This window comes from Vipera berus (assembly GCF_964194415.1).
Source record: "Vipera berus genome assembly, chromosome: 1".
In the NCBI taxonomy this organism is placed as follows: domain Eukaryota; kingdom Metazoa; phylum Chordata; class Lepidosauria; order Squamata; family Viperidae; genus Vipera; species Vipera berus.
In genome coordinates this window covers 67,793,093-67,819,236 of record NC_138202.1, presented here as the reverse complement: position 1 = coordinate 67,819,236, position 26,144 = coordinate 67,793,093, and the positions used below count along the sequence as shown (strand labels likewise).

Below are 26,144 nucleotides of genomic sequence, written 5' to 3'. Positions count from 1 at the left end.
ACGTCTACATGTACTTCATTGACTACACAAAGCCTTCAACTACATTTACCATAACAAACTCTGGAACTGCTTGAAAGAATTGGGACTATCACCACACCACATCCAACTCATCCAGTCATTGTACTCTGATCAGGCGGCCACTATTAAGAACAGAATATGGAGATACAAAATGGTTCAGAATTGGAAAAGGCACTTGACAAGGCTGCATCCTGTAACCTACACTATTCAACATGCACACAGAAATAGTTATGAGAAATACACAGATGGAGGAATCTACCACTGGGGTTAAAATTGGTGGTAGAAATATCAACAAGCTTCTATATGCAGATGATACAACATTGCTCGCTGAAAGCAAGGAGGATCTGACGTGTCTAATCCTGAGAGTCAAAGATGAAAGCGAAAAATTTGGACTGCACTTTAACATCAAGAAAACAAAGATAATGTCAACTCCAGGGAACACACAGGCCAGAGCATAGAGAAACAATGAGACCATTGAAACAATAAGGGAATTCATCTTCTCAGGCTCTAAAATCAACCAAAGTCGTGGCTGCAGCCCTGAGATCAGAAGACATATAACACTTGGAAGAACTGCAATGTCTGACATGAATAACATCTGGAAGAGTAAAGACATCAGCCTCACAACCAAATGCAGATTAGTTAATGCAATAATTTTTCCAACTGCTACTTATGGCTATGAAACCTGAACTCTGAAAAAGGCAGCTAGGAGAAGAGTAGATGCCTTTGAATTGTGATGCTGGAGGCAAATATTACACATCCCATGGACTGCAAAAATAATGAACAAAGAAGTCCTAGACCGAACCTCAACAAAAAATATCACTTGAAGCCAACAGAGGCTGAGTCATGTGATAAGAGCTGATTTACTCAAAAAGTCAATCATGCGAGGAGTGATCAGCAGAAAAAGGAGAAGGGGCTGTCCTAGCACCTACTGGCAGGACACTATGAAGGATGACACTGAGATGACCATGGCAGATATGAAGGAGGCAGTACGAGACAGAGGGGCTTGGAAATTGCTGATCCATTGAGTGGCTGAGGGTCAGACACAACTGAATGGCTGACGATGATGACAACGGCAGATTAATTAATGGGAAAATATTGGAAAATAAAAAAATGAAGAATTATAAGATAGAGATGACAGAGTGGAAATGCAAATGATAAAAGATGCAAAAGGGCTTGAGCAAGATTTATTTTGGATTTACAAAAGAGATTTTCTAAAACCTTAAAGAAATATTTGAGATGCGAGAAATAAAGTGTGAATGGGGATTCAGTCCTCCAATCGCAACTTTATGAATTAAAGATTAAGATTGTTAGTAGTTCCTCCCACCCACCCACCCCAAAAAAGGAATGTAATGTTGATTTATATGACCAGCAATAAAATAAGAAACACTTTTGTAGAATTCTAGAAACCTTTTATGAACTTTTTGCTGACATTGGACAGAAATGAGGATGATTTTTGGATGTGTGAATGGATAAGGGAGACCCTGTTATGAGAAGTGAACCACATAGGTTATTAATTTGTCTGTACAAATTAAGCTTCCCAAGGAAGATCGGGAGTTGCTTCTTGAAATATTCTTTTTTTTCTTTTTTCTTTCTCTTTTTTTCTTTTCTTTCTTGCACTTTGTATTGCTTTTCTTTCTCTTTTCTTCTTCTCTTCTATCACTTTGTATTATCTTTTAAAAAAAAGAAAAGGAAAAAAAGAAGGCCTACTTGGCCTTTGAGAGGTATACTGGGAATTGTGCTCCAAAATGTTGTGGAGGGGTCCAGGATTAAAAAGAAAATATTAAGGTAATCTGATTTAAATCTATTTAGGATATAATGTTCACTTTCTAGCCATTTATATGCTACATTTCTCATTTCTGCTTCTATTAAACATTACAATTTGAAAACAATAATCTCACTGAAGCTGCATGCAATTACAGTATTGGAGTTTGAGGTGTGCACTTTAGCTCCACCACATTGTAGCAGCAGGGCTGAGCCCATAATATAGAAGAGTAGAGATTTCAAAATTGTTCTCATAGAAGGTTACTCAAAAACAAAAAGGGACTGAATAGAATATATAAAAAATAAATACATTTTTACAGATCACAAGACAGACTTAAACTGCTATCATTGGCTTTGTAAAATGGTTGATGCTCCAATTTAGATTTAAGAGTTTCAAAAAGATGAATTTTCAAAGCCAATTATTGTCTTCATGCACAGATAAAACATTGAGTTAGTTAGCAGCACTCAAGCAAAGCAAATTAAAGTATTTTAACTCCGTGCTAAATTGCAAACTTTTCTCTTCCCATACAGAATAAAACTCTGAAAACAGATGCTTCTTCTGTTCTAATAGTCATCTAGAAATTCCCTCTTTCTGAGTCTCATCTCTTGTCTTTCTGCTTTAGTGTAGACTTTTTTGTTTCCCCAAGATGCATACTGCAATCATCCTATCTAGGAAGAGAGGGTTTGGGGAATTTGACCCCTTATGTGACATAGTCCAGATCACCTCCGAGTCCATGTTAATTAAAACCCAGAAGTCACGTAATTGTTATTTAACTTGGACAGCTGGGATAACAGGCTTGGGGCCCATCTTTCATAGCACAAATAAATGAAAAGGAAGGCTGCTTTCTATATGGAAAACTTGGCTTTATAGCCACAGCAGCTAAATACCTCTCCCGATTGGGCACAATCCTGTTTAATATTTAAGGGAATACTAGCCGGGAATCCTAAAACAGGCAATCCACACAGATTACCATCAGCTTTCATAATAATTGTTTTTATTTATTTATTTTATCTGTAAAATTTATTGGCTGCCCATCTTACCACAGGACAACTCTGGGTGGCTTACAATCTTAAAATACATTTTAAGGTTTTAGTCCTTAAAATGCCACACAACTCTTAATTGGTTTTGTTGTGTCACAGGCAATTTTGGCAGGTTTATTTTGAAAACTTGATATATTTGTTTTCATGGAACTATGAAATGCACTAAAGTAAGGAGCACCCTTATTTTTTTTCCAAATATTATTGTTGGTTTACAGCTTCCATTTTAGTTATCATCCTTATGCATTTTTTGAAATTGTTCGTTTTCATATTTATTCATTGACTTCTATTCTGTAGGTTAATTTTTTAAATATCTCTTCTTGTGCTCTCTCAATATGTTTTGTTAAAAAAGCTTTCATCTGGAGCTCCTCGCTAATTGGGGTTGGAATTCACAAGCTGATATTGCTGTGGACAACATTACCTTTGGACTGGATTGCTTCTCTAATGGTGAGTTATTTCTAATTAAGGAAGTACTATGTACTGAGGGTATAAAAGTAAGCAATTATTACTTCTGCATAGAACTTTTTCCCCATAAGCCTTTTCTAAATCTAAGATATATGAAACATCTTTTAAGATAATTGCCACAATAAAGCAAATACACCAGAGATGATAAAAAGTACTCTCTTAGAAGTTGCATTTCCAATATACATTTGAAATTCCTATATACATAGAAAAAACCTCTTTCAAATTATTATTCAATGTAAATTTTAATCCATTAGTCCACCTGTTTTTCCTGGCTCAAAAACAGTAACTGTGAGAGGGGCCTTCGAGTCCTAGTGGATGATCACTTGACTATGAGCCAGCAGTGTGCAGCAGCAGCCAAAAAAGCTAATACAATTCTGGGTTGTATAAACAGAGGCATAGAATCAAGATCACACAAAGCATTAGTACCGCTTTACAAAATCCTAGTAAGACCACACCTGGAATACTGCAACCAATTTTGGTCACCATACTACAAAAAAGATGTTGAGACTTTGGAAAAAGTTCAGAGAAGAGCAACTAAAATGATCAAAGTCCTGGAGACCAAAACATATGAAGAACGGCTGCAGGACTTGGGTTTGGCTAGTCTAAAGAAAAGAATAAACAGGGGCAACATGATAGCAGTATTCCAGTATTTGAGGGGCTGCCACAAAGAAGAGGGCATCAAACTATTCTCCAAAGCTCCAGAGGGCAGGGCAAGAAACAATGGATGGAAATTGACCAAAGAGAGAAGCAACCTGAAATTATGGAAAAACTTCCTAACAGTGAGGACAATTAATCAGTGGAAGAGCTTGCCTTTAGAAATCATGGGTGCTCCATCACTGGAGATTTTTAAGGAGAGAGTAGACAGTCACTTGTCTGCAATGGTATAGATTCTCCTGCTTGAGCAGGCAGCTGAAAACCTTCAAGGTCCCTTCCAGCTCTCTTCTCTTCTCTTCTCTTCTCTTCTCTTCTCTTCTCTTCTCTTCTCTTCTCTTCTCTTCTCTTCTCTTCTCTTCTCTTCTCTTCTCTTCTCTTCCCTTCCCTTCCCTTCCCTTCCCTTCCCTTCTCTTCTCTTCTCTTCTCTTCTCTTCTCTTCTCTTCTCTTCTCTTCTCTTCTCTTCTCTTCTCTTCTCTTCTCTTCTCTTCTCTTCCCTTCCCCTCTCCTCTCCTCTCCTCTCCTCTCCTCTCCTCTCCTATTCCTCAATCATTATATTATCACCAAAATTCTTTGCCCATTAGATCATATAATATTTAATATATTCATTTTCCAAATTCAGTTTATAAATCCTAGCAATAACATGTTCATCAATGGCACACAGTGCATTTTTAAACTCTGTTTTTGTATACTCAAAAACATGGTTCTTCTTATCTAGGTTAAATCTTTCTTTTAATTCTAAACAGAGAACCAATATCAAATGTGAGAGGTCATTGTTGGTCTCTGAGCTTGGTTGTTTGCTTGCAGATGTTTCATTACCCAAACCAGGTAACACCATCTGTGAACATTGGTGATGTTACATAATTTGGGTAATGAAACATCTGCAATAAAACAACCAAGTTCAGAGAGCAACAAGGACCCTTCATTTCAACCCTGAGCTACAAATATTTTCCTTTCTTAATGTCAGATATGCCCTTCCAACTCTAGTCCTCCTTTCAACTTTCAATTGGGTTTTCCTTGAGCAGGACATAATATCTCACTATACCCAATTAGCATTTGATTAGAAAAGGCTGTTGTACAACTAAGACAGCATGTTTATTTAAAAAATACTAGAATATGTCAATAAGATGATATTTTAAAAAACATTCAGGTTCATTGATGCTCCCTGAATTTCTATGAGCTGTATTGTTTTCCTTCAGAGAAGAAGGCCATTTGTTCATCTCTTCTAATTTAATTATATTTTGGAGAAACCCAGCAGCTTTCAGTAATAAAATTACTTCCTTCTTTGCCAAGGGAGACTTTGGAGATTCCTGACAGTTCCAATTAATTAATCAGGCAAAGAGACTTAAGTCTGAAGATTTGCAGGAGAGAAGTGGGAGGAAGAGGAAGCAGAGCCGGAAGAAAGCTTAATTTTCTTTTTTCTAAGATGGAAATATTCATTTCCTCATGCGTTCCAGCTATTCAATCCATCTCCTTTCATTACAGAAAATGTTTTGTGGTCTGTATGAATCAAAAGGAGGGGCTGAGGAGTTGAATGATGTTTCACTGCTACAGCTTGTGAAAATGCAGTTTTGATTAGCTGGCCCTCTTCTTCCTTGATATTGAATGCTTTTTCTACTGCTTAGTGTAGTTTCCTGATCAACATTCTGGGCCTAGAATCTGTTGATTAGAAAATGCACTAGTTGCTGCTTGCCACTTCAGCTTATAATACTTCTATATTACTAACTCTTTGTTTTATAAGCTTTGCTGCTGAAAATCTCCTCTGTAGGAGTTGTGCATGAGAGGTAAGTAGCTACTACAGTTAGGCCTAATTTCTTCTGCTATTCTGTTAACATCAGGTCAGCCATGATGTGCCCTAGACAGCCACTGCACAGGTTACCACCAATGTTTTTTTCTCTGAGACTAGCCATCCGTATGACCTGAAACAAGTTTGGAGAGAAGCATCCTTATCTCTTTCAAGCAGTATCCGTATTTTGACACAGATAGTTCTCAGCTTGATGGTGGAATTTTACCTTGCTTGAATCTATAGGTTGTATGAAGGGGAAATGTGATTTAGCCCACCTTCAGAAACTTTGAAATTTAATCAGGTAAGGTCACAAGCAGAGCTGGAGACCATCCTTTGATCTAATCCGTAAGATGCTATGTTAATACAGTGGAACGCAGCAGTACTTAACATTTAGATTTCATTCATTTGGGTTTAATATAATTGTTGAATAGTAACAGTAAATTAAAAGTAAAAAATTATTTATTTATTTATTTATTATATTTTTATACCGCCCTTCTCCCGAAGGACTCAGGGTGGTGTACAGGGCAATAAATATAAAAAACAGAATATAAAAGTTAAAAAACAATTAAATATAATGCCCAAATTTAAAATTTAAAACAATAATTAAGAACATATTTAAAACCCCAACCCTAACCCATCAGACCAGGTCACATTGCTCAAATAAATACGTTTTTAGATCGCGCTGGAAGGAGCGAAGGTCGGGGGCCATCTGGAGCTCAACCGGCAAGCGGTTCCACAGGTCTGGTGCGCCCACAGAGAATGCCCTCCCCCTGGGGGCCACCAATCGGCATTCTTTGATCGGAGGCACCCTGAGGAGGCCCTCTCTGTGGGAGCGCACTGGACGGAGGGAAGTTGACGCCGGCCACAGGTGTTGCCGTAGGTAATCCGGACCCATGCCATGTAGGGCTTTGTAAGTCATTACCAACACCTTGAATTTCACCCGGAGGGCAACCGGCAGCCAATGCAGCTCGCGGAGCAACGGTGTAACATGGGAGTATCGGGAAACTCCCAGTACAACTCGTGCGGCTGCATTCTGCACCAGTTGAAGCCTCCAAGTGGACTTCAAGGGCAGCCCCATGTAGAGAGCATTACAGTAGTCTAGACGAGAGGTCACGAGCCCATGAGTGACTGTACGCAAGGCATCCCGGTCCAGAGAGGGTCGCAACTGGTGCACCAGGCGAACCTGGGCAAAGGCCCCCCTAGTCACAGCTCCAATATGCTCTTCTAAAGAGAGCTGTGAATCTAGAAGGACCCCCAAGTTGCGCGCCCTATCTACGGGGGGTAATAGCTCACCCCCCCATGGCCAGAGATGGAATAATCGGAATTTCCCGGGATGCCAGCATGAACAGCCACTCAGTCTTGTCAGGGTTGAGCCGAAGCCTGTTCCTCCCCATCCAGACCCGAACCGCCTCCAGGCAGCGGGACATCACGTCGAGGGCATCACTGGGGTGGTTTGGGGTCGAAATAAAAAGCTGGGTATCATCAGCATACTGATGATACCCAACTCCAAAACCACGAATGATCTCGCCCAGCGGCTTCATGTAGATGTTGAACAGGAGAGGCGAGAGGACCGATCCCTGAGGGACTCCACAAATGAGAGGCCTCAAGGTCGACCTCTGTCCCCCTGCCAACACCGACTACGAACGTCCCAGAAGGTAGGAGGAGAACCACTGGAGAACTGTGCCTCCCACTCCCAACCCCCTGAGACGTCGCAGCAAGATACCATGGTCGATGGTATCAAAAGCTGCTGAGAGGTCTAAAAGGACAAGGACAGAGGAGCAACCCCTGTCCCGAGTCCACCAGAGATCATTCACCAGCACAACCAATGCCGTCTCCGTGCTGTACCCGGGCCTGAAACCCGATTGGTACGGGTCTAGATAATCAGCTTCATCCAAGAACAAAGGGAGCTGTTGCGCCACCACGCTCTCAACAACCTTCACCAGAAAGCGAAGGTTGGAGACCGGATGAAAGTTGTTTAATATTGCTGGGTCCAAGGCAGGCTTCTTGAGGAGGGGTCTCACCACCGCCTCCTTCAAGGCGGCGGGAAAGCTACCCTCACTCAAAGAGGCAGTAATCACTGCCTGGAGCCAGCCTCGTGTCCCATCCCGAGCCGCATAAGTCAGCCAGGAGGGACACGGGTCCAACAAACACGTGGTGGAGCTCAGCTTCCCCATGATCTTGTCCACTTCTTCAGGAGTCACAGGATCGAACTCCTCCCAGATAACATCGACAAGGCTGCCCGTATCCTCTTCATCAGACTCTGCCCAGTCGGAGTCCAGGCTGGTCCGGATCCGAGCGATTTTGTCCGACAGAAATTGACTAAACTCCTCGGCTCGACCCTGCAAGGGTTCCTCCCTCACCTCCCGATTAAGGAGAGAGCGAGTTACTCTAAACAGGGCGGCCGGGCGATTATCTTCGGATGCGATGAGGGTGGCAAAGTGGTTAGACCTTGCCACCCTCATCACCGCGAGATAAGTTCTGAATGATGAAGAGTAGGTGGGAACTTGGGTATATAGAGGTTAGGGAGGTAAAATGTGAAAAGAAATGTGGGAATAGAATAGAATAGAATAGAATAGAATAGAATAGAATAGAATAGAATAGAATAGAATAGAATAGAATAGAATAGAATAGAATAGAATAGAATAGAATAGAATAGAATAGAATAGAATTCTTTATTGACCAAGTGTGGTTGGACACACAAGGAATTTGTCTCCAGTGCATTATCAAATTAGCTTTATCAAATTCCCTGTTGCTGTTCAAACTAAAAATAAATAAATAAATGAAAAAAGCTATGCCTTGCTGTGTGTGTGTGTGGAATAATTACTCTGTAGAAGCCAGACATATTCAAATTGGCCTTCAAATTCAAAACAGTCTAGGATCTTAAAAATTGCAGACAGAACTGTCATCCTTTGATACAAATTAGATGTGATGGAAGACATTAACATCATACATTGATATTCTGACCAGCTCAAAGTTGACTCAGCCTTCTTGAACACTATGGAGCGTTATATATGTGCTATTGCTATTGCTATAAACTTAATATAGAATCCCAGAAATATGAGAATTCACATGACTAAACAATTATCAATGAGTCTAGGAATATGCTTATCTTCTTTATGACAGAGATAGTGAGAGAGCCCTTAAAATTTGAATTTTGTTCAGAAAAAGAGGAAAAGTTCTTTATACATGCAGCCTGAGGACAGTTCATTGAGACTAAAGACTAAATCAAGCATACAAACCATGGCAATAGTCGAAAAAGTGATTTACATCCTACAACAGTGACTAGGTTGATTGTGTATCTCTGGGTGTCAGCAGATGAGCTGGAAATATTTCATGTTTTTTAGTGTCTAAAAAAATTAGCTGAAGGCCAAGGAGTCCAATAACTCTTTTGTGCTCAGTTATAAGTACCACTATTTGGTTTTCCTTTAATCTCCATAGTTTATTTTACATTAATTTCAGTTTTGTTACAGCCGTGACAAAAGTATTTTCCAGCACAAGTCAGTTCCATTGTCATCCGCTGTGTGTTCACAAACTGAACAACACTGCATGAGACATCCTGCCTCTGCAGTCTTACTCCGCTAGTCCGACTATAGGGGATGATGCTCATCTCCATTTCAAAGCCATTGAGCCAGTGCAGTCTGAAGATGTTTCTGCGGTCATATGGCCACCATGATGTCATGGAGCGCTGTTACCTTCCCACCAAAGTGATACCTATTTATCTACTTGCATTTGCAGGTTGGCAGGAGCTGGGGTGAGGACATGGTGCTCAGGCCTCAAGCCTGAACTACTGGCTTGAGGCCTGTAGCCCAGCATCTTAACCACTGAGCCTTCATGCCACCTTTTAATCTAGAAGTGAGGATGGGAAAAAAAATCATCTGCTGACAATTGTTTCCAGTATCCTTGTTCCAGGATGATACCTGGGCCTCACTGGAGAATTTGTTTATAACTTTCTCTGGTAAGGTGAAGGGAGGGGAAAGTTAATTATCTCTGACAGAGTTCAGCATCTGTCAAGAACAAAAATGCTTTTATATAGTACAAAATTTCAGATAATTAACATGAGATTATGTTGCAGGGGCTAAAGGGTTGTGCTATGTTATCTGTCATTATAATCCTGCAATCGATTATACCCAATAAACTGGGAGAAACAAGTGTTGTAAGTATATTGTATCAGGGGTTTTCGTCCCGAGTTACCACCATAAGTAGAATTTAGCTGACAGTAGATGATACCCCATCTATCTCTGTAGCTAATTCTTTTTCCCCACCCCAAACACACAGAGAAAAATACTTTTTTAAAAAACTTATGTTTTTAACCAATGATCAAGGCTGAAAAGTGGGACGTTATCATTAACAGTAAAACTGCACTCAACAATCTCTTTGTGCATTTTGTTTTCATTATTGTTATCATGCGTTCAAGTTGGTAATTGCCCAAAACATGCGTGCAACTTAAGGCTTGCACTTCTGAATTTAAGGTTACCAAATCAGCTTCTTTTAGTACTGCATCCTACGTCAGATTGGCCACCATCTATGCTACTTGATCTATTAAGGCTTCTGTATTAATGTTTTCCGGGGAAAACATAATGTGGTAGTTTTCAGTGCTTTCTGCTACATTGCTGAATGAATTCATTTTATTCCCATCACCATAGATGCCATTACAACTGTTCCAGACTCTGTTACTACTGGTCGTTGCTACTGGTAGAATACTTGCTTTCTATGTGGCAGATGGTTATTTACTGGCAAAATTAGGTCACCAAATGACAACATTGTCCTTGGGTATAGGAAGCATTTTTTTTTCAGCTCAGTAACAATTCTTGCTATTATATACGAACCATCTCAATATTTTAGAGAGAATAAAATCACCATTTTGCCAAGCCAAATGCAGAAAATTGCTGTGGGCTTGCAGAAAGTTTAGGAAGAGAGAAAAAAAACCAGCATTGCAATCTAAAAGGGGCCCGTAAACCCAGGAGGCAATGCAAAATGGTCTGTGTTCCATATTCATCAATTTACTTTCAGAATTTGGACAGCTGTAGAGATGGATGGAAAGAGATGACAAATGACTTTTCTATGTCATTTTAGCAGGTTTCTTAGTTCCGCTCGTGCAAGAGAATTACCATTTTTTTTAATGTTCATTTCTGAAGTTTTGCAAATAGGATTTCTTTATTTTAGGCAAAAAAATAAATAAATCTGTATCTGATTTTTCCCCCCCAAATCCAAACCTTCTTTTTTTTCTTTTGTCTTTTCATTTCACTCATTCGCAAATTCTGGCAGGAAGAAAACAAAGCCACCCTGATGGAGAACAGCACTACTCAACGACAATTGATAGACTGGATGAGCGTCTTTTTAATCCTTTGGAAGAACCCCTTCTTTTAGGTAACTGTTTACTGTGTATCCATTTGTAGCATTCATTTATAACTATTTTTTTGGTAATATATTTTATTGATTTTTTAAAAAACATAAATCACAATAATTGGTGAACAGTGTGTTGTCTGGGTTACATTTGTAAAACAATCATTAACAATTGATTTCTATAATCTATAATCCACATAATGGTTTTAGTTGATTTCCTTTTTTCCCAAAATATCCTCTTTTGCAAACATTGAGTTAATACAATTCTTATTGTTTTGATAGATAACAATTAAATATATATTTTTTTTCCAAATATTCTTAAAAATAATAATCACATCAATATAATATTTCTTTTCTATCCAGTCATTCTGGTTGCCTTATCATAGATCCTGTTACAGTCCTTATTTTAATTTGTTTCTCCCACCAAATTCTAGGTATTCTTACTGGTTAGGATTTTCTCAAAAATTTAACTCTATTTTTCCATATGAACCATCTCACACTTTTACATTTCTTAAGGAATAGATAAAACAATGAAAAGGAAGAAAGAAAGGAGAGCAAGAGTAAAGAAACATAAAAAATAACATACTACTTAAAATACATATCCCTCCTAAGCTAATAAATGTTTATTTCCTAAATTTCTTATTCTTTTTAACCATAATTAAAAATATGTTTAATCTTTAAACATTCCATTTAATACATCTAGTCATCTAGTCCTTTAACTCTTATTCAAAACAATTTTTTATCCAGTATAATTTTCTTAAATTCAATCACATTTAAGTATCTAAAACATTTATCTAAGTCATTTCAACCTTTTTATATTACCCATATCAAGAAAGAGAACAAAAAAAAGGGAAAAAAGCATACTATATTATTTAGGGAATTCATCCCTCTTAGAATGACATATATATTCCAAAACTTTTCTATTTCTTTAACCATATTCAAACAAATGTTTCTTTTTTAAGTATTCTCTCTGGTAAGTCCCATCATCTGTTTTCAAGGTTTCTAGTTTAGTCTTTTTCCTTTGCCCAGTATCTTCCTTAATCAATGTATTTTGCTGAATTAAAAAGTTTTTCCGTATGTTTGTAAATGTTGCTGTAGATTTTAAAAGTTAATCAAGTGAAGTGTCTTTGTACCGGGCTTCTGCCTTTCTATGTTTGTTGAAAATCTTTTTATTTTTCTTTCTCTCCACTTCTCTTATCATTTCCTTTCTCTCCAATGTTCCTAACATCTCTACAGCCCATTTTATCCAATCTGTTTTCTTGTCCTCAGATTTATTTTGTAGACTTAAGGGATAAGTTTTTTCCCCAATTCTTGTGAATTTTTTCCCCACTAGGATTAAATCATGTTTCCTTAAGTTCCATCTTTAAGTCTCTATTCTCAATTCTATATCCATTTATCTGTTTTATCTGCTCCTTCTCTGTTGTTGTTTTCTGGGATTTTTTTGTAGAGTTAACTTAGAAATAGATTGATTTATATTTTCAAAGTTATTTTGGATTTCTCTGTGGTTTAAAGTCATTATTATCTGAATTAGTTGCAGTATACTGTATGTCTCCTCCTGTGAAGTATTTATGTTTTCTTGATATGTTCTTTCTACATGTCTCTGATCCATGATGGCCAAGAATTTGAGTTTTTCTCTTTCTTTCTTTTCTCTGAAAATAGTTTTAGAGTCCCAATTAAATAAATATTTGTAATCCTAATAGTTCAAAAAAGATTTTTTTCTGAAATTTGTAATTCTCTCTTTGTCTACAGCCCAGGTTATTGTCTTTTTTTTGTCACAGCTGTTCTATGTTGTTAAAACTTTGAAGATCACAAACACAGATGAGCTTTTCTCAGGTTTTGCCAAGTCTTATATTAAAGTCATAGCTGTCATAGTCTTCATCCACCACTAGGTGTCAGCAACTATTTGTTTTTCAATTTCCAAAATAAACAATTATCTTTGAAATGAGTCTTAACCATTCAATAATTTTAGATTTATCCAGATTTAACTTTTAAATTTCAGGTTTTATATTTATTTCACTTCCATATATTTTTGAACCTCCATAAAAAGATTAATTCGCCGCTTCCGTTAGTATAAGGGTGGGGCGGAAATCCCCCTCCTTCTCTTTTGGAAGTATTTTGCTTCTTGGGGATCTTTTCCAAGAAATTAAATGTAGAATACAAAAGAGAAGATCGAATTCCTCACCCAGTTTCAAGCACGCTATTCACAGTTGTGCTGGTTAGTGCTTTTGGACTTCAGTTGCTAGTAGCTTGGACTGGTTGATGCAATACAGCCAGCCTTTCTCCTGTCGGGTTAGAAGGCTTTCCCCAAGTCAAACGGAATGGCTGCCGCTGTTCCAGAATCGCTGGAGCACCCTTCTTTCTGTTGCCTCTCTGGGGCAACTTAGACCCATTTAGGGTCCCCAGGCAGGGCAAAATTAGCCATGGGGGTGTGGAGAATCCCCAAGCTTGCAACTGGTCGCTACTACGTAAAACCGGAAGACCTCATTTATAACTAATTTATCGCTAAGATTTCTTCTCATAGCAAACTTATTATTCTCATAATGCTAAATCCTGCATAATGACTGACATAATACTAAATCTAGGCATCGGAAATAAAGCAGCTTTTTAACAACATTGCAGTTATAGAAAGTTACAGGAATTATTTTGATCCTTCTGGACAGAAAGAATAGGATAATTCTTAAAATTAATATTTTCTCATTTTCAGCCGTATTTCCTGATTTCCTTGGCATAAATAGTCTTGTGGATAATATGTGGGTAGAATTGTAAAGAATATGCCTACTGTAATGCTCATTCACCCTTAGAATTTATGACTTTTTGTCCTGGGGCAATAACGTTATGATGTTTTTATATATAAATGTGAATAGCACACAATTTTCAGGATCTGACTGTGGTCCCTGAATTGGGACCATAATACAAGGCAAAAAAGTTAAGCATTCATTGCCTCCTGCTTGAGTTTCAGTCTGGATCAGAACTCCAATAACTCTCTGTTGTTTTCTTTTCCAAAATTATTGATTTATATGAACTGAACTATGTCATGTTTGAATCAATGTTTATTGCTTACATTTTTATATACTGTACATGACTTAATTTTGTTAAAAAGAAGTGATGTGAACTTAAATCCAGCTTACAGATGTATCCTACCAATGAGGAGGCTACTGAAATACATATCCTTCTCAAAGTAGCTCCAGTTCAAGGGTTTGGGTTTTTGGTTTAAAAAAAAGGCAATGTATGCAATATTTTATTTATTTGTTTATTTATTCTGGTGAAATTGATGGAATTTTATTAGGATTCCACCACTTTCCAATTTTTTTTACTTGATCTGCTAAACAAAGCTGCTACCACAAATTCATTTTTGCTGATATTTTTTCTAATTTGGTTTAAGTTGGAATCAAACTATGAAGACCTGAAGATCCAAAGCATGCATTTGCTCTAATTTTTTTTTGTTTTTTAACCCATCTGCATATCAGCAAATTCAGAATCTTACACGATATTCAGGCTTGTTCAATCCAATGCCCTCTTAAGGTAGCCATTCTGGCTAAAATTTCATTGGAAAAGGAGTCCAAAATAAAAGAGAGCTTTAATGGAGCAAAAAAATGAAGCAATTCTGATCCAAAGTGCCCCACAGTGTTCAGTGCTGCTTCATTGCCAGAAGTGACAGAGCCATTAAATCCATTGAAATGTTATATCTTGTGATCTGACAGCTGGTGAAAACTTTTGGGCAGGAGAAAGTAGATTTGCACATGTGGTTTACTGGAAAGGCATTTTTACAGTGAAAGCTACAGTAATGCATGAAGATGTCCACAATTGTGTCCCTGAGATAGTACTAAAAATGCAAAATTATTAATAAAACATTCCCCAGAGGGGAAAGGAATTAGTAGGAAATGTGGCTGTTGCTATATTGTCTGGGAATGATTTTTTTTTACTATAAAAGTTTTTTCCCCAGTATTTGTATACATATTACACACATGTTTTCAACAGTTTTAACATTGTACGCCACCCAGAACTACCCTGTTATAAGATGGGACAATAAATTTAACAAACAAACTAGTGAGAAACCAAAAAGTGGAGCTGGCCAGGCAATGATGCTTTTTCTTTTTATTATGAACAAGTTGTGTGAATGTGGTCTGGGAAAGAAAGTGAAGTTGACATGCTAGTCACAGCTCTGAATGTTTTTTTCTAATAATAGGGGAAACACCTGTCAATCTCTGGTGGTTTACAACCTGTGGGGCTAGTGGGTTTCGAGGACCAACTCAAGCACAGTGTGATAGTGCTTATCACAACACCAATGTGTCAGTGACTGTGGAAAAAGAGGGACATCTACGAGGGGTACAAATCTGGAAAGTGCCAGCATCAAACCGATATACGTGAGTATCAGTGTGATAAGGTGAGGAAATAAGAATGCATAAGAGCCATGGTGGTGCAGTGGTTAGAAGGCAGCACTGCAGGCTACTTCTGCTGACTCCTGGCTGCCAGCAGTTCAGCAGTTCGAATCTCACCAGCTCAGGGTTGACTCAGCCTTCCATCCTTCTGAGGTCGGTAAAATGAGGACCCAGATTGTTGGGGGCAATATGCTGACTCTGTAAACTGCTTAGACAAGGCTGTAAAGCACTGAGAAGCAGTATATAAGTCTAAGTGCTATTGCTATTGCTAGTCAGGTAGTCCTCGACTTACAACAGTTCGTTTAGTGACCATTCAAAGTTACAGCGACACTGAAAAAGTGACTTAAGATTGCTTTTCATAGTTGTGACCTTTGCAGCATCCCCATGGTCAGATGATCAAAATTCAGATGCTTGGCAACTGGTTCATTTTTATGACGGTTGCAGTTTGCCAAGGTCATGTGATCACCTTTTGCGATCTTCTGACAAGCAAAGTCAATGGGGAAGCCAGATTCATTTAACAACCGGGCTACTAACTTAACAACTGCAGAGTTTCACTTAACAACTGAGGCGAGAAAAGTCACAAAATGCGACAAAGCTCACTTAACAAATGTCTCAAGAACAGAAACTTTGTGTTCAATTATGGTCGTAAGTCGAGGACTACTGACTGTTTATGTAGTAACTTTTAAGCCAAGAAATCTAATGGCACCTCCCATGAGTCCCGATCAATGTGAGCAGCGGTCCAAAATGTGCTGAGAGGTATAGTCCAGATATATCTGGAATAAAGGCAAGATGGGCAGCAAACAAATTTAATGAATTATAATAATTCCCACCCTCACCCTCTTTATTTCAGTACAATAGCCATGCAATGCTTTCATTAAGGTAGGGCAGTACTGTTATTCCTACATTAAAGATTTTATATTTTCTAACTGTGATTTTTTTAAAAATGCATAAAATCTTTAATGCGAGGATGAGAGATTTTAAAGGTAGTTATATAATGAAGAATGTGGAAGGAAACAGAAGAAGAAGAAGCCAACTAGCGGGGGGGGGGGCATTAGACCGGTGAAGAATGAAGTGTTGGGAACCTGAAACCGCAGGTTAGGAAAAGATCCTCATGGAGAAAATCCTTGCAGTTGCTAAGGGTCAATAACCTTAATGGCGTATAATCCATCAATCACATTAAAGATGGGCTGGATATTTGTTTGCTTGCTTGCTTGTTTGTTTATTATTTTGTTAAATTTATTTGCTGCCTATTACCTTGGAGCTACTCTAGGCAACTTAATTAAGATTATAAAAGGTAGAAAAATGAAAAGGCGTGCAAAATAATAGAACAATAAAGTAAACAGTGACAAAGAAGCACAATGAGAATATGTCAATTTGATTTTAAAAAAAGATAAATGGATGGATGGAGAGCAGAGAACAAGGAGGGGAAGGTCCAGTGGTGGGATTCAAATATGTGAACAACCGGTTCTCTGTGTGGATGCCACTTCTGGAAGTCCATTCTGGGCCTGGGCAACAAAAAATTAGCTACTGGTTCTGCCGAACTGGTGCGAACTGGCTGAATCCCACCACCGGGAAGGTCTAGCTGTCACCTCCAGTGTGGAACTCCCCCATCTGGTCCCAAGGCCAACTGGCAGGGCCGCGTCTTCAGGTTCCTGTGGAAGGGTGGGGGCAGATCTTACCTCAGAGGATAATATTGTTCGAAAGGGTGGATGCTGCAGCAGAGAAGGCTCTTCTTCTGGATCCCGCTTGTTGGAGTTCTTTGACCAATGGGATCCTAAGTAGGCCCTCTCTGCTGGCACAAGTAAAACGGGCTTGTCCTAGCGGGACAAGACAGTTGAGCTGGACATCACCTGAGTGCTGTTTGAAGACAGGATTGTGGCTGTGAAGAGTTCGTGGTTGCAGTCACCTTGGAGCCTCATTTTGAGCTGTAGAGTTTCTTCCTAGTTGCTGTTACTTTTCTCCAGGATTTCAGCCTACGGAGCCGCTGGAGGGAAAGGAGCCAAGAACCACAACAAACGGTCTCATGGGATTTTTATCTCTGCTAACTTCCAACTGGAAAAAGACGAGCTTCTCTACCTGCTGGTGGGACAACAAGGGGAAGATGCCTGCCTAAGGGTGAGGCGTGCACACTTTCTACTTCAAGCACTTGGTGCACTTTGGGATTGTGACAAAAGGTTGATTGGGATATTTCAGGAGTCAATCTTCTCAATAATGATAGCTCCAAAATAAGAAATAGGGCACAAAGAATTGCAAAGAGTGGGGAGGCGGGTTTGGCTAGCTTGAAGTTTTGTTTTTGTTGAGTTTTCAAACAAGGTCTTCTTTGGTGAACCTTTGAACAGTAAATACCTGTTTTGAAACCTAATATTGAATGTATTTTAAACCATTGTAACTGATGCATTTGGGAGGGGGGAAAATCCTAGTATATAAACAAAAGAGAGAAAATGTTAAAAGTGGCATTTTCACCTAATGCAGGGGTGTCAAACTGCCAGCCTGTGGGCCGGATGCATCATGCGGAAGCCGCGTCCACTCCAGCTCCAGCAAGGGGAAAAAAGTTGTGATATGTCGCGACACGTCACGTGATGTGGCGAGTTTGACACCCCTGGCCTAATGTGAAGAATAAGTGAGCCTAATCTGTGTTCAGGATTTTCAAAAAGGTGCATATTCTCTGCAATAGTAAATAAGCGCAATCTATAATTCATTGATCACAAACATTGAAACAGATTAATATCATTTTGGAACAGGATCCCTAACCCACAGGCTGTGGCCCGCTACTGGGCAATGAGCTGTTTGGAACTGGGCCATGGCAGTGGCGGGAAAGCACATACATGCATCCCCTCTTGCATAAGCTGTTATGTACTGGGTTAAATGAGAACAGTTTCAATAGTTGCGCAGCCGATACCACCAGGTGGCACTGTACCGAAACTGCTGTGACAGGGATCAGCTTTCGGCGGGAAATCTGAGGTTTGAAATGATTGGTTGAATGCGTACCTGGCCAGGTATATAAGGGGCACAGGTAACCCTGATTTCTCAGTACAGTTTATACCACCAATAAAGAGCTGCATGCTGTACTCCTCTGCCTGGCGTCTTTCCCTGCGTTCCAGAACCCACTACACAATATAAGCAGTGAGCACATGTGCGTGTGCAGCATTTGCATGAGCCACAGGTACATATGCCCGCTGCTCATGCAAATGGGGCTGCGCACGTGCACTTGCCACTCACGCAGAACCATCCCCTCTTCTACCCCAGAAGGGTTGGGGAACTCTGTTTTAGAAGAATTCAGACTATAATTAACATGTTGGATTAGTTCTAATGAAACCTGAGTTCAGATCCATATACAGTCACTGAAGTTCATTGGTTGATTTGGATAAGGCGGCATGCTCAGTCTTCCAGCTACATTCACGAGTAATTCCTGGCACTTTAACCCCAGTCTGGGTTTTCTCTCACTTTATCCTCATTATCTGCAGATGTCTACCATAGTTTTCCATTCTGAAGGGAGCATCTGCAGTTAATCATTGCTCAGCATGGCACTGTGATACAATTAAAAAATGAGTTCCAGAACTATTGCACTGAGCTCCTGGAATAAGGACAAAAACTAAACTTATCAACCAAATAAATCAAAGATTCAAGGAGAAATATTTTCAGTTATCTGTGTATTTAAGTAGAAATGTTCTTCAGGTTTTAATTCTTGTTCTCCCTTCTGCTCATTTCAGATTAACTATCACACTAAGCAGATTTGCCTGGGGGAATCCTCAGAAATTGAAGAAGAATACAAAAAAGCGAAGGGACTGACTGAATGGGCTGGAGGAGGGGGTGGGGGCGGAGGAGCCACCTATGTGTTTCGAGTAAGTGTTCATGTTCTTTTGCAAGCAGTTACTAAGGGCCGCTAGCAATTATTTAGCACTAGCTAGCTATAGTTAGCAATATTTAAGGGCCAGTTGAAGCAGCTTCCCATCTGGAGAATATTTAAACATAGTGGTACAAACATGATGGAACTCTGGGCAATGGAGAGAGTCATTGCAACAGAGGGGGGAGTGGGGGGTTGATATCAAAATGTTCATTGCTGAAATGCTTAACAGCTGATAAATGATGTGGCCCCAGATTTGAAACCTCTACCGTGCAGTACTAAAACAGCCCAAGACAATTTGAATTATGAATTACCCCTAAGTTAACATTGCTTTCATTTCTGCCCTTTTCTTTTTTGTCCTTCTCTATATTGATGGGTTTGAATCGTTACCACTGCTGTTGAAAAGAATAGAGGCAATGGATAGCATACCAGTTTCACTGACATGGTTTCCTTCAAAGATTTCTGGGAACTGTGGTTTGCTGAAAATGCTGAGGAATGTTCACGATCGCACTTGAGTGTCTTTAATGCTGTTAGAATTCCTCAGACAGGAAAAAAAAATTAAGCCATTTCAGTCAGTTCGGACAACTTTTAGTCCCACAACACCCTCGCTTTTCCTGGCCTTTCCTAAACTATGGTCTAGAAAGCTTGAAATTATGTGACCCGGCCCTCCTGATTTTGGAGTCCTGGTGTAAGAGGGTTCAAGAGTTGCTGGCAAAACTGCTTCCCTCTCTGGCCAAAGAATGTCAGCTACTGCAGTCAGAGTTTTTATTTCTGTTTGGTGCTTGACTTTGAACCTTCGACGTTTCCTTAATGTTTCCTTGTGTTTGTGTGTGTGTATGTGCGTGTGTGATTTCTTGAGCAGCAGAAGGATGGAGCTTTTGAACCTTTGCTTGTTGCGGCAGGGGGTGGAGGCAAGGCTTATCTAAAGGCGCAGGAGAGCTCCCTGGACGATGCGTTCTTGGAACAGTATGTGAACAGTTCGGCAATACCTGGGGTCAGTGGGAGAACTGGAGCAGCAGGTGAGGATCTGCTCTTGATAAGGGGCCAGCAGCTGAGCAAACAACATCTGCTGAAATTATGTAAAGAGAAGATACTTCACAGGAAATGAATTAGCATGGCACTTATATACTGTATGCTAATTTTACATTTGGGGGTGCAGACATAGACCAGTTAGAACAGATGTGTCAAACTCGCGATGTCATGTGATGTCGCGCAACGTATCAGGACAGTTTTGCCATTGCCGGCAATGGGGTGGGCGCAGCTTCGGCATGAGGCATCCAGCCCGTGGGCTGGCAGTTTGACACCCCTGAGTTAGAACTTATTTTCACCTTGGGGGCCTTTCTTGAAAAACTACAGATAGTCCTCAATTTACAACTAAAATTTAGCCTAAAATTTATGTTGCTAAGTGAGACATTTGTTAAATGAATTTTGCCCCATTTTACAATCTTTCTTGCCACAGTTGTTAAGCGAATCTGGCTTTCCCATTGACTTTGCTTGTCAGAAGGTCGCAAAAGGCGATCACATGATCCCAGGACACTGGAAACATCATAAATATGAGTCCGTTGCCAAGCATCCGAATTCTGATCACGTGACCATGGGGATGCTGCAACGGTTGTGTGAAAAACGGTCATAAGTCACTTTTTTCAGTGTCGTAACTTTGAACGGTCACTAAATGAGCTGTTGTAAGACTACCTGTATTTTGAAAAGAATACAAAGATACCAGACTGAATTTTAAGCCTTTGAAGTACACTCTATTAAGAGTAACATTTCTTGTGGTTTACAATATGTGCAACTGTGCATGCCAAATCAATATTTTTAACAACCTGAAAGTTTTTGCAAGCATAGATATGCTTAATAGTCTTTAAGATACCTGTGAGTTCTTTTTAATGTCATGGTCCTTTCCATATTACTCTGAAATTGCCTCTAGGCATTATTTCCAGCTCTTTTTTTCCAGATACGGTAGGTTGCCAACTTTTGGGTTTGTGTGTGCCCAAGAAGGCTTCCTGTTTGCCATTCTTTGTGAAAATCCTGGTACCTTAGCTTTTTTTTTTTTAGCTAAAACTTTGTCCTGCTTTTTCTATGGGAATCCAAGGTGGCATCCAAGGATATCTACCCATTATTTTTGCCCCACAGCAAGACCCCATGAAGTAGGTTGGAAAAAATATCTATGTGGATTCTCGGTCATGGTTGTCCAGTGGTGGGATTCAAATATGTGAACAACCGGTTCTTTGTGTGGATGCCGCTTCCAGAGGTCTATTCTGGGCCTGGGCAACAAAAAATTAGCTTCCGGTTCTGCCGAAGTGGTGCGAACCGGCCGAATCCCACCACTGTGGTTGTACCAAAGGTGCTTCTTCAAAAGGCAAGTGGACCTGCTTCGTTTTGTCTTTGAAGACATTTTGCTTCTCATCCAAGAAGCTTCTTACTGAATGGTGGAGAATGGAAGGATTTGTATTCCCTGCAGGAATATAAATATAATATCCTTCCATTCTGTACCATTCAGTCAGGACTGAAGAAGCTTCTTGGATGAGAAGCAAAACGTCTTCAAAGACAAAACGAAGCAAAAAAAACAAAGAAAGTCCACTTGCCTTTTGAAAAAGCACCTTTAGGTTGGAACATGAGAAAATGACTGGCACCGTTACCCGTGAATAGGAGAGGATTTTCCAGATGAAATCCAATGCATTGATTGTTCTCTGTCTGTAAAATCCTTTTTCAGAGCATTAATATACTAACCCAAGTTTTCTGTTCTTCACCATTGTCCTGGAAAGTTTTCTCCTCAATGGGCAATTAAACTTAGAAAAACAAGCTTCCTTCAGCACCAAAGAAAGCATTTCTTTAGCTTTGTGTGAGAAAGAAAATATTCAGGGGCCATCAGAGCACACAGGGAACTAGAGATGAACTCTTCACTCTCCGTCTGAAAATTCCTCGCATTAGATTGCAAGGAAACTTAGAAAAATAACTTCTTAAAGTTATGTTTATTTCCCTGTGCTTTATTACCCTTGTTAATGTGAAGTTTAGCTTTGCTACGTTGGGATTTTCTGAGGCTTGTAAGCACTGGGGAAAGATGATTGAACTTGACCAGTATAACAGCAGTTGTCCAAAACGGGAATTAAGCTTTAAAAAAAGGTCTTGGAATTTTGGAAGTAGATTCAAGGAATAAGGCCATTTGAATGCTTGGCAACCTTGGTGATAGTTGGTGTTTGGCACTGGAAATTGGAGGGACAACTAGCCCCACTATATCTATACTATACAATCCAATTGCTTGTGAAATGACACCAGACAGATACCCATACACATCTACAGATATAAAATTTAAAAACCTTTTAGTGCCCTTAGTGGTCATTCAGATATTGCCTATTACCTCAGCCTAAATGAGGTAGCCCTAAGGAGCAATATTTATTTATTTTTATTTATTTTATTGAATTTATATACCGCCCTTTCCCGAAGGACTCAGGGCAGTTTACAGGGTACTTAAAACACTGATACAAAAATTAAAAATGATTAAAAAGATTAAATTTAATCCCTGAAAAAAATATAAAAAACCCCAATTAAAACTCTCAGCCTGGGCCGGAAAGCTCAAAGAGCCAGGTCTTCAGGTCCTGGCGAAATGAACGAAGGTCGGGGGCAGTCCTAAGCTCCGTGGGCAGCTGGTTACAAAGGGCAGGCGCACCCACAGAGAAGGCCCTCCCCCTGGGTGTTATCCGCCGGCAATCTTTTACTGCCGGCACCCTGAGAAGGCCCTCCCTGTGGGAGCGCACTGGACGAAGGGAACTTGATGCCGGCAGCAGGTGTTCCCTCAGATATCATTTCATTTCATTTCATTTCATTTATTGGATTTCTATACCGCCCTTCTCCCTAGGGACTCAGGGCGGTTCACAGGGCATATATAAATAGGTATACAAAAATTAAAAGAGAATTAAACCATGCCCAATTAAAATACAGCAATAGTAAAATAATAAAACCAATTAGAGAACCCATATTCCCCTTCAGGCCAGACCAGCTAACTCGAACAAGTGGGTCTTCAACCCGCGACGGAAGGATCGGAGGTCCGATGCCATCCGGAGCTCCACCGGCAGTTGGTTCCATAGTGCCGGGGCACCCACAGAGAAGGCCCTCCCCCTGGGGGCCACCAGTCGACATTCCCTGACTGGAGGCACCCTGAGGAGGCCCTCTCTGTGGGCACGCACAGGGCGGAGGGGAGTTGACGCCGGCAGCAGGTGGTCCTCGAGGTATCTCGGACCCATGCCATGTAAGGACTTAAAGATCATAACCAAGACCTTGAACCTCACCCGGAAGACAACTGGTAACCAATGCAGCTCGCGGAGCAAAGGTGTAACATGGGAGTACCGGGAAACTCCCAAGACAACTCTCGCGGCCGCATTCTGTACCAGTTGGAGCCTCCGAGTGGTCTTCAAGGGAAGCCCCATGTAGAGAGCATTACAGTAGTCTAGGCGAGAGGTCACGAGCGCATGAGTGACCGTACACAGGGCATCCCGGTCCAGATAGGGCCGCAACTGGCGCACCAGGTGAACCTGGGCAAAAGCCCCCCTAGTCACGGCTACTATATGGTCTTCCAGGGTAAGTCGTGAATCTAGGAGGACTCCCAAGTTGCGAGCCCTATCCACGGGGGGTAAGAGCTCACCCCCCATAGAAAGCGATGGAACATTTTGAATGTCCCGGGATGCCGGAATGTACAGCCACTCAGTCTTGTCAGGGTTGAGTTGAAGTCTGTTCCTCCCCATCCAGACCCATACCGCCTCCAGGCAATGGGACATCACAGCGAGGGCATCACTGGGGTGGTTTGGGGTCGAAATGAAAAGTTGGGTATCATCAGCATATTGATGATACCCAACTCCAAAACCACGAATGATCTCACCCAGCGGTTTCATGTAGATGTTGAACAGGAGAGGCGAGAGAACCGACCCCTGAGGAACTCCACAAACGAGAGACCTAGGGGCCGATCTCTGCCCCCCTGCCAACACCGACTGCGAGCGTCTCAGGAGATAGGAGGAGAACCACTGAAGAACTGTGCCTCCCACTCCCAATCCCCTGAGACGCCGCAGCAAGATACCATGGTCGATGGTATCAAAAGCCGCCGAGAGGTCTAATAGGACTAGGACAGAGGAATATCCCCTATCCCGAGCCCTCCAGAGATCATTCACCAGAGCGACCAATGCCGTCTCCGTGCTGTACCCGGGCCTGAAACCCGATTGGTAGGGGTCCAAATAATCCGCTTCATCCAGGACCAGAGGGAGCTGATGCGCCACCACACTCTCAACAACCTTCGCAAGAAAGCGAAGGTTGGAGACTGGACGAAAGTTGTTCAATACAGCTGGGTCCAAGGCAGGCCTCTTGAGGAGAGGTCTCACCACCGCCTCCTTCAAGACGGTGGGGAAATAACCCTCACTCAAAGAAGCAGATATGACCGCCTGGAGCCAGCCTCGTGTCCTCTCCCTAGCTGCATAAACCAGCCAGGAAGGGCACGGGTCCAATAAACATGTGGTGGAGCTCAGCCTCCCCATAATCCTGTCCACTTCATATCCCGGACCCAAGCCATTTAGGGCTTTATAGGTCATCACCAGCACCTTGAATCTCACCCGGAGCCATGCCTAAAATGTTCAGAGGTAATCCATAGAAGTTTTAGGCATGGAAATAAATAACACAAAACCATTTCTATAATGTAACATTATATATAAAATGTGTGTGTGTATATATGTGTGTGTGTGTGTGTGATATACATATACATATACACATGTATACACACACATATAAAACCATTTCTATAATGTGACATTATATATATATATATAAAATATGGGTATATGTGTATACATATACATATACACATGTATACACACACACACACACACACACACACACACACACACACACACATAATGTTATCAAGTGGAAGCAACCTGATCCACATATGAAAGGTTAAAGTTGACTATTTTATTATATTCTACCTATAATACAAGACTCTCTCCAGACTGTCTGACTTCTCTTGGGACAGATAAAGTCCCATGCAACTTAGGAGAGGTTAAGCCTTAGGTCTCCTGCAGCTGCACAAGGACTCAAGGCTAATTCCTCACTTGATCCCTCCTTCTTGCCTGGCTGGTAGTTGTCCAACAAATGGAACCCCATAATTTATGGCACAGGAATTATATAATAGCAAAATATTGGAAATAGGTTATAGATGTTTACATTAATGCTTATTAATTTGTTTTTAAAATATATGTGTATTTGTATCTATTTGTGAGTTCTGACTGATTTGCAATTTCTATCTGTGAATGTCATTCTCTTTCTCTTCACACTGTACAGGGGGAGGTGGTGGTTGGGAAGGTATCACCCAGTTTCCCTGGGCTGGAAAATCACTTCTGGAGGGTGGAGAAGGTGGTGAGGCCTGCCAACAAGCATTAGAGAAACTCCAGTGGACCACGTCTGGTGGTTTTGGTGGTGGTGGAGGTGCTTGTACATCCGGTGGTGGAGGAGGAGGCTATAAAGGTATAAAGCTTAGTTTTATGTTATCAACCTGCATAGCATTATTGCGTTCTCATCGTTGCTACTATCACAGTAAACAGTGCATATCTGCATTCAGAGTCAATGTATTTTCTGTTTCTGATAAATAGTTAAAAGGATATTCCCAGTAGTGTTTTGTCATCTGAGAAAATCAAACCCATAGAAATTTGAGGGTGTTGCAAAGAATTTAAATATATATAAGCCACATTTATCCAGGATCTCAAATAATGCATCTAGGATAAAGATACAACTTTTCTACTAAAGGCTATTCTGAAACATAGAATAAAAACCATTTCCAGCTAATTTCAGCAGCTGGGGGAAGCAGCACCTCAGTACAAAGAT

At 40.5% G+C, this 26,144-nt stretch overlaps 1 protein-coding gene across 1 annotated transcript in view; it reads left to right on the top strand.

Annotated features, from left to right (window-relative positions):
• The window catches only part of LTK (leukocyte receptor tyrosine kinase), a gene marked incomplete at both ends in the record, with an annotated part of 140,197 nt that overhangs the window by 76,961 nt on the left and 37,092 nt on the right, over positions 1–26,144 (top strand). Inside the window, 7 exons of the mRNA XM_081341750.1 lie at positions 3,170–3,264; positions 10,986–11,087; positions 15,250–15,427; positions 17,407–17,557; positions 19,153–19,284; positions 20,149–20,305; positions 25,605–25,787. Of these exons, the coding sequence (XP_081197876.1) occupies positions 3,170–3,264; positions 10,986–11,087; positions 15,250–15,427; positions 17,407–17,557; positions 19,153–19,284; positions 20,149–20,305; positions 25,605–25,787 (998 nt within the window). The remainder of the gene's footprint in view (positions 1–3,169; positions 3,265–10,985; positions 11,088–15,249; positions 15,428–17,406; positions 17,558–19,152; positions 19,285–20,148; positions 20,306–25,604; positions 25,788–26,144) is intronic.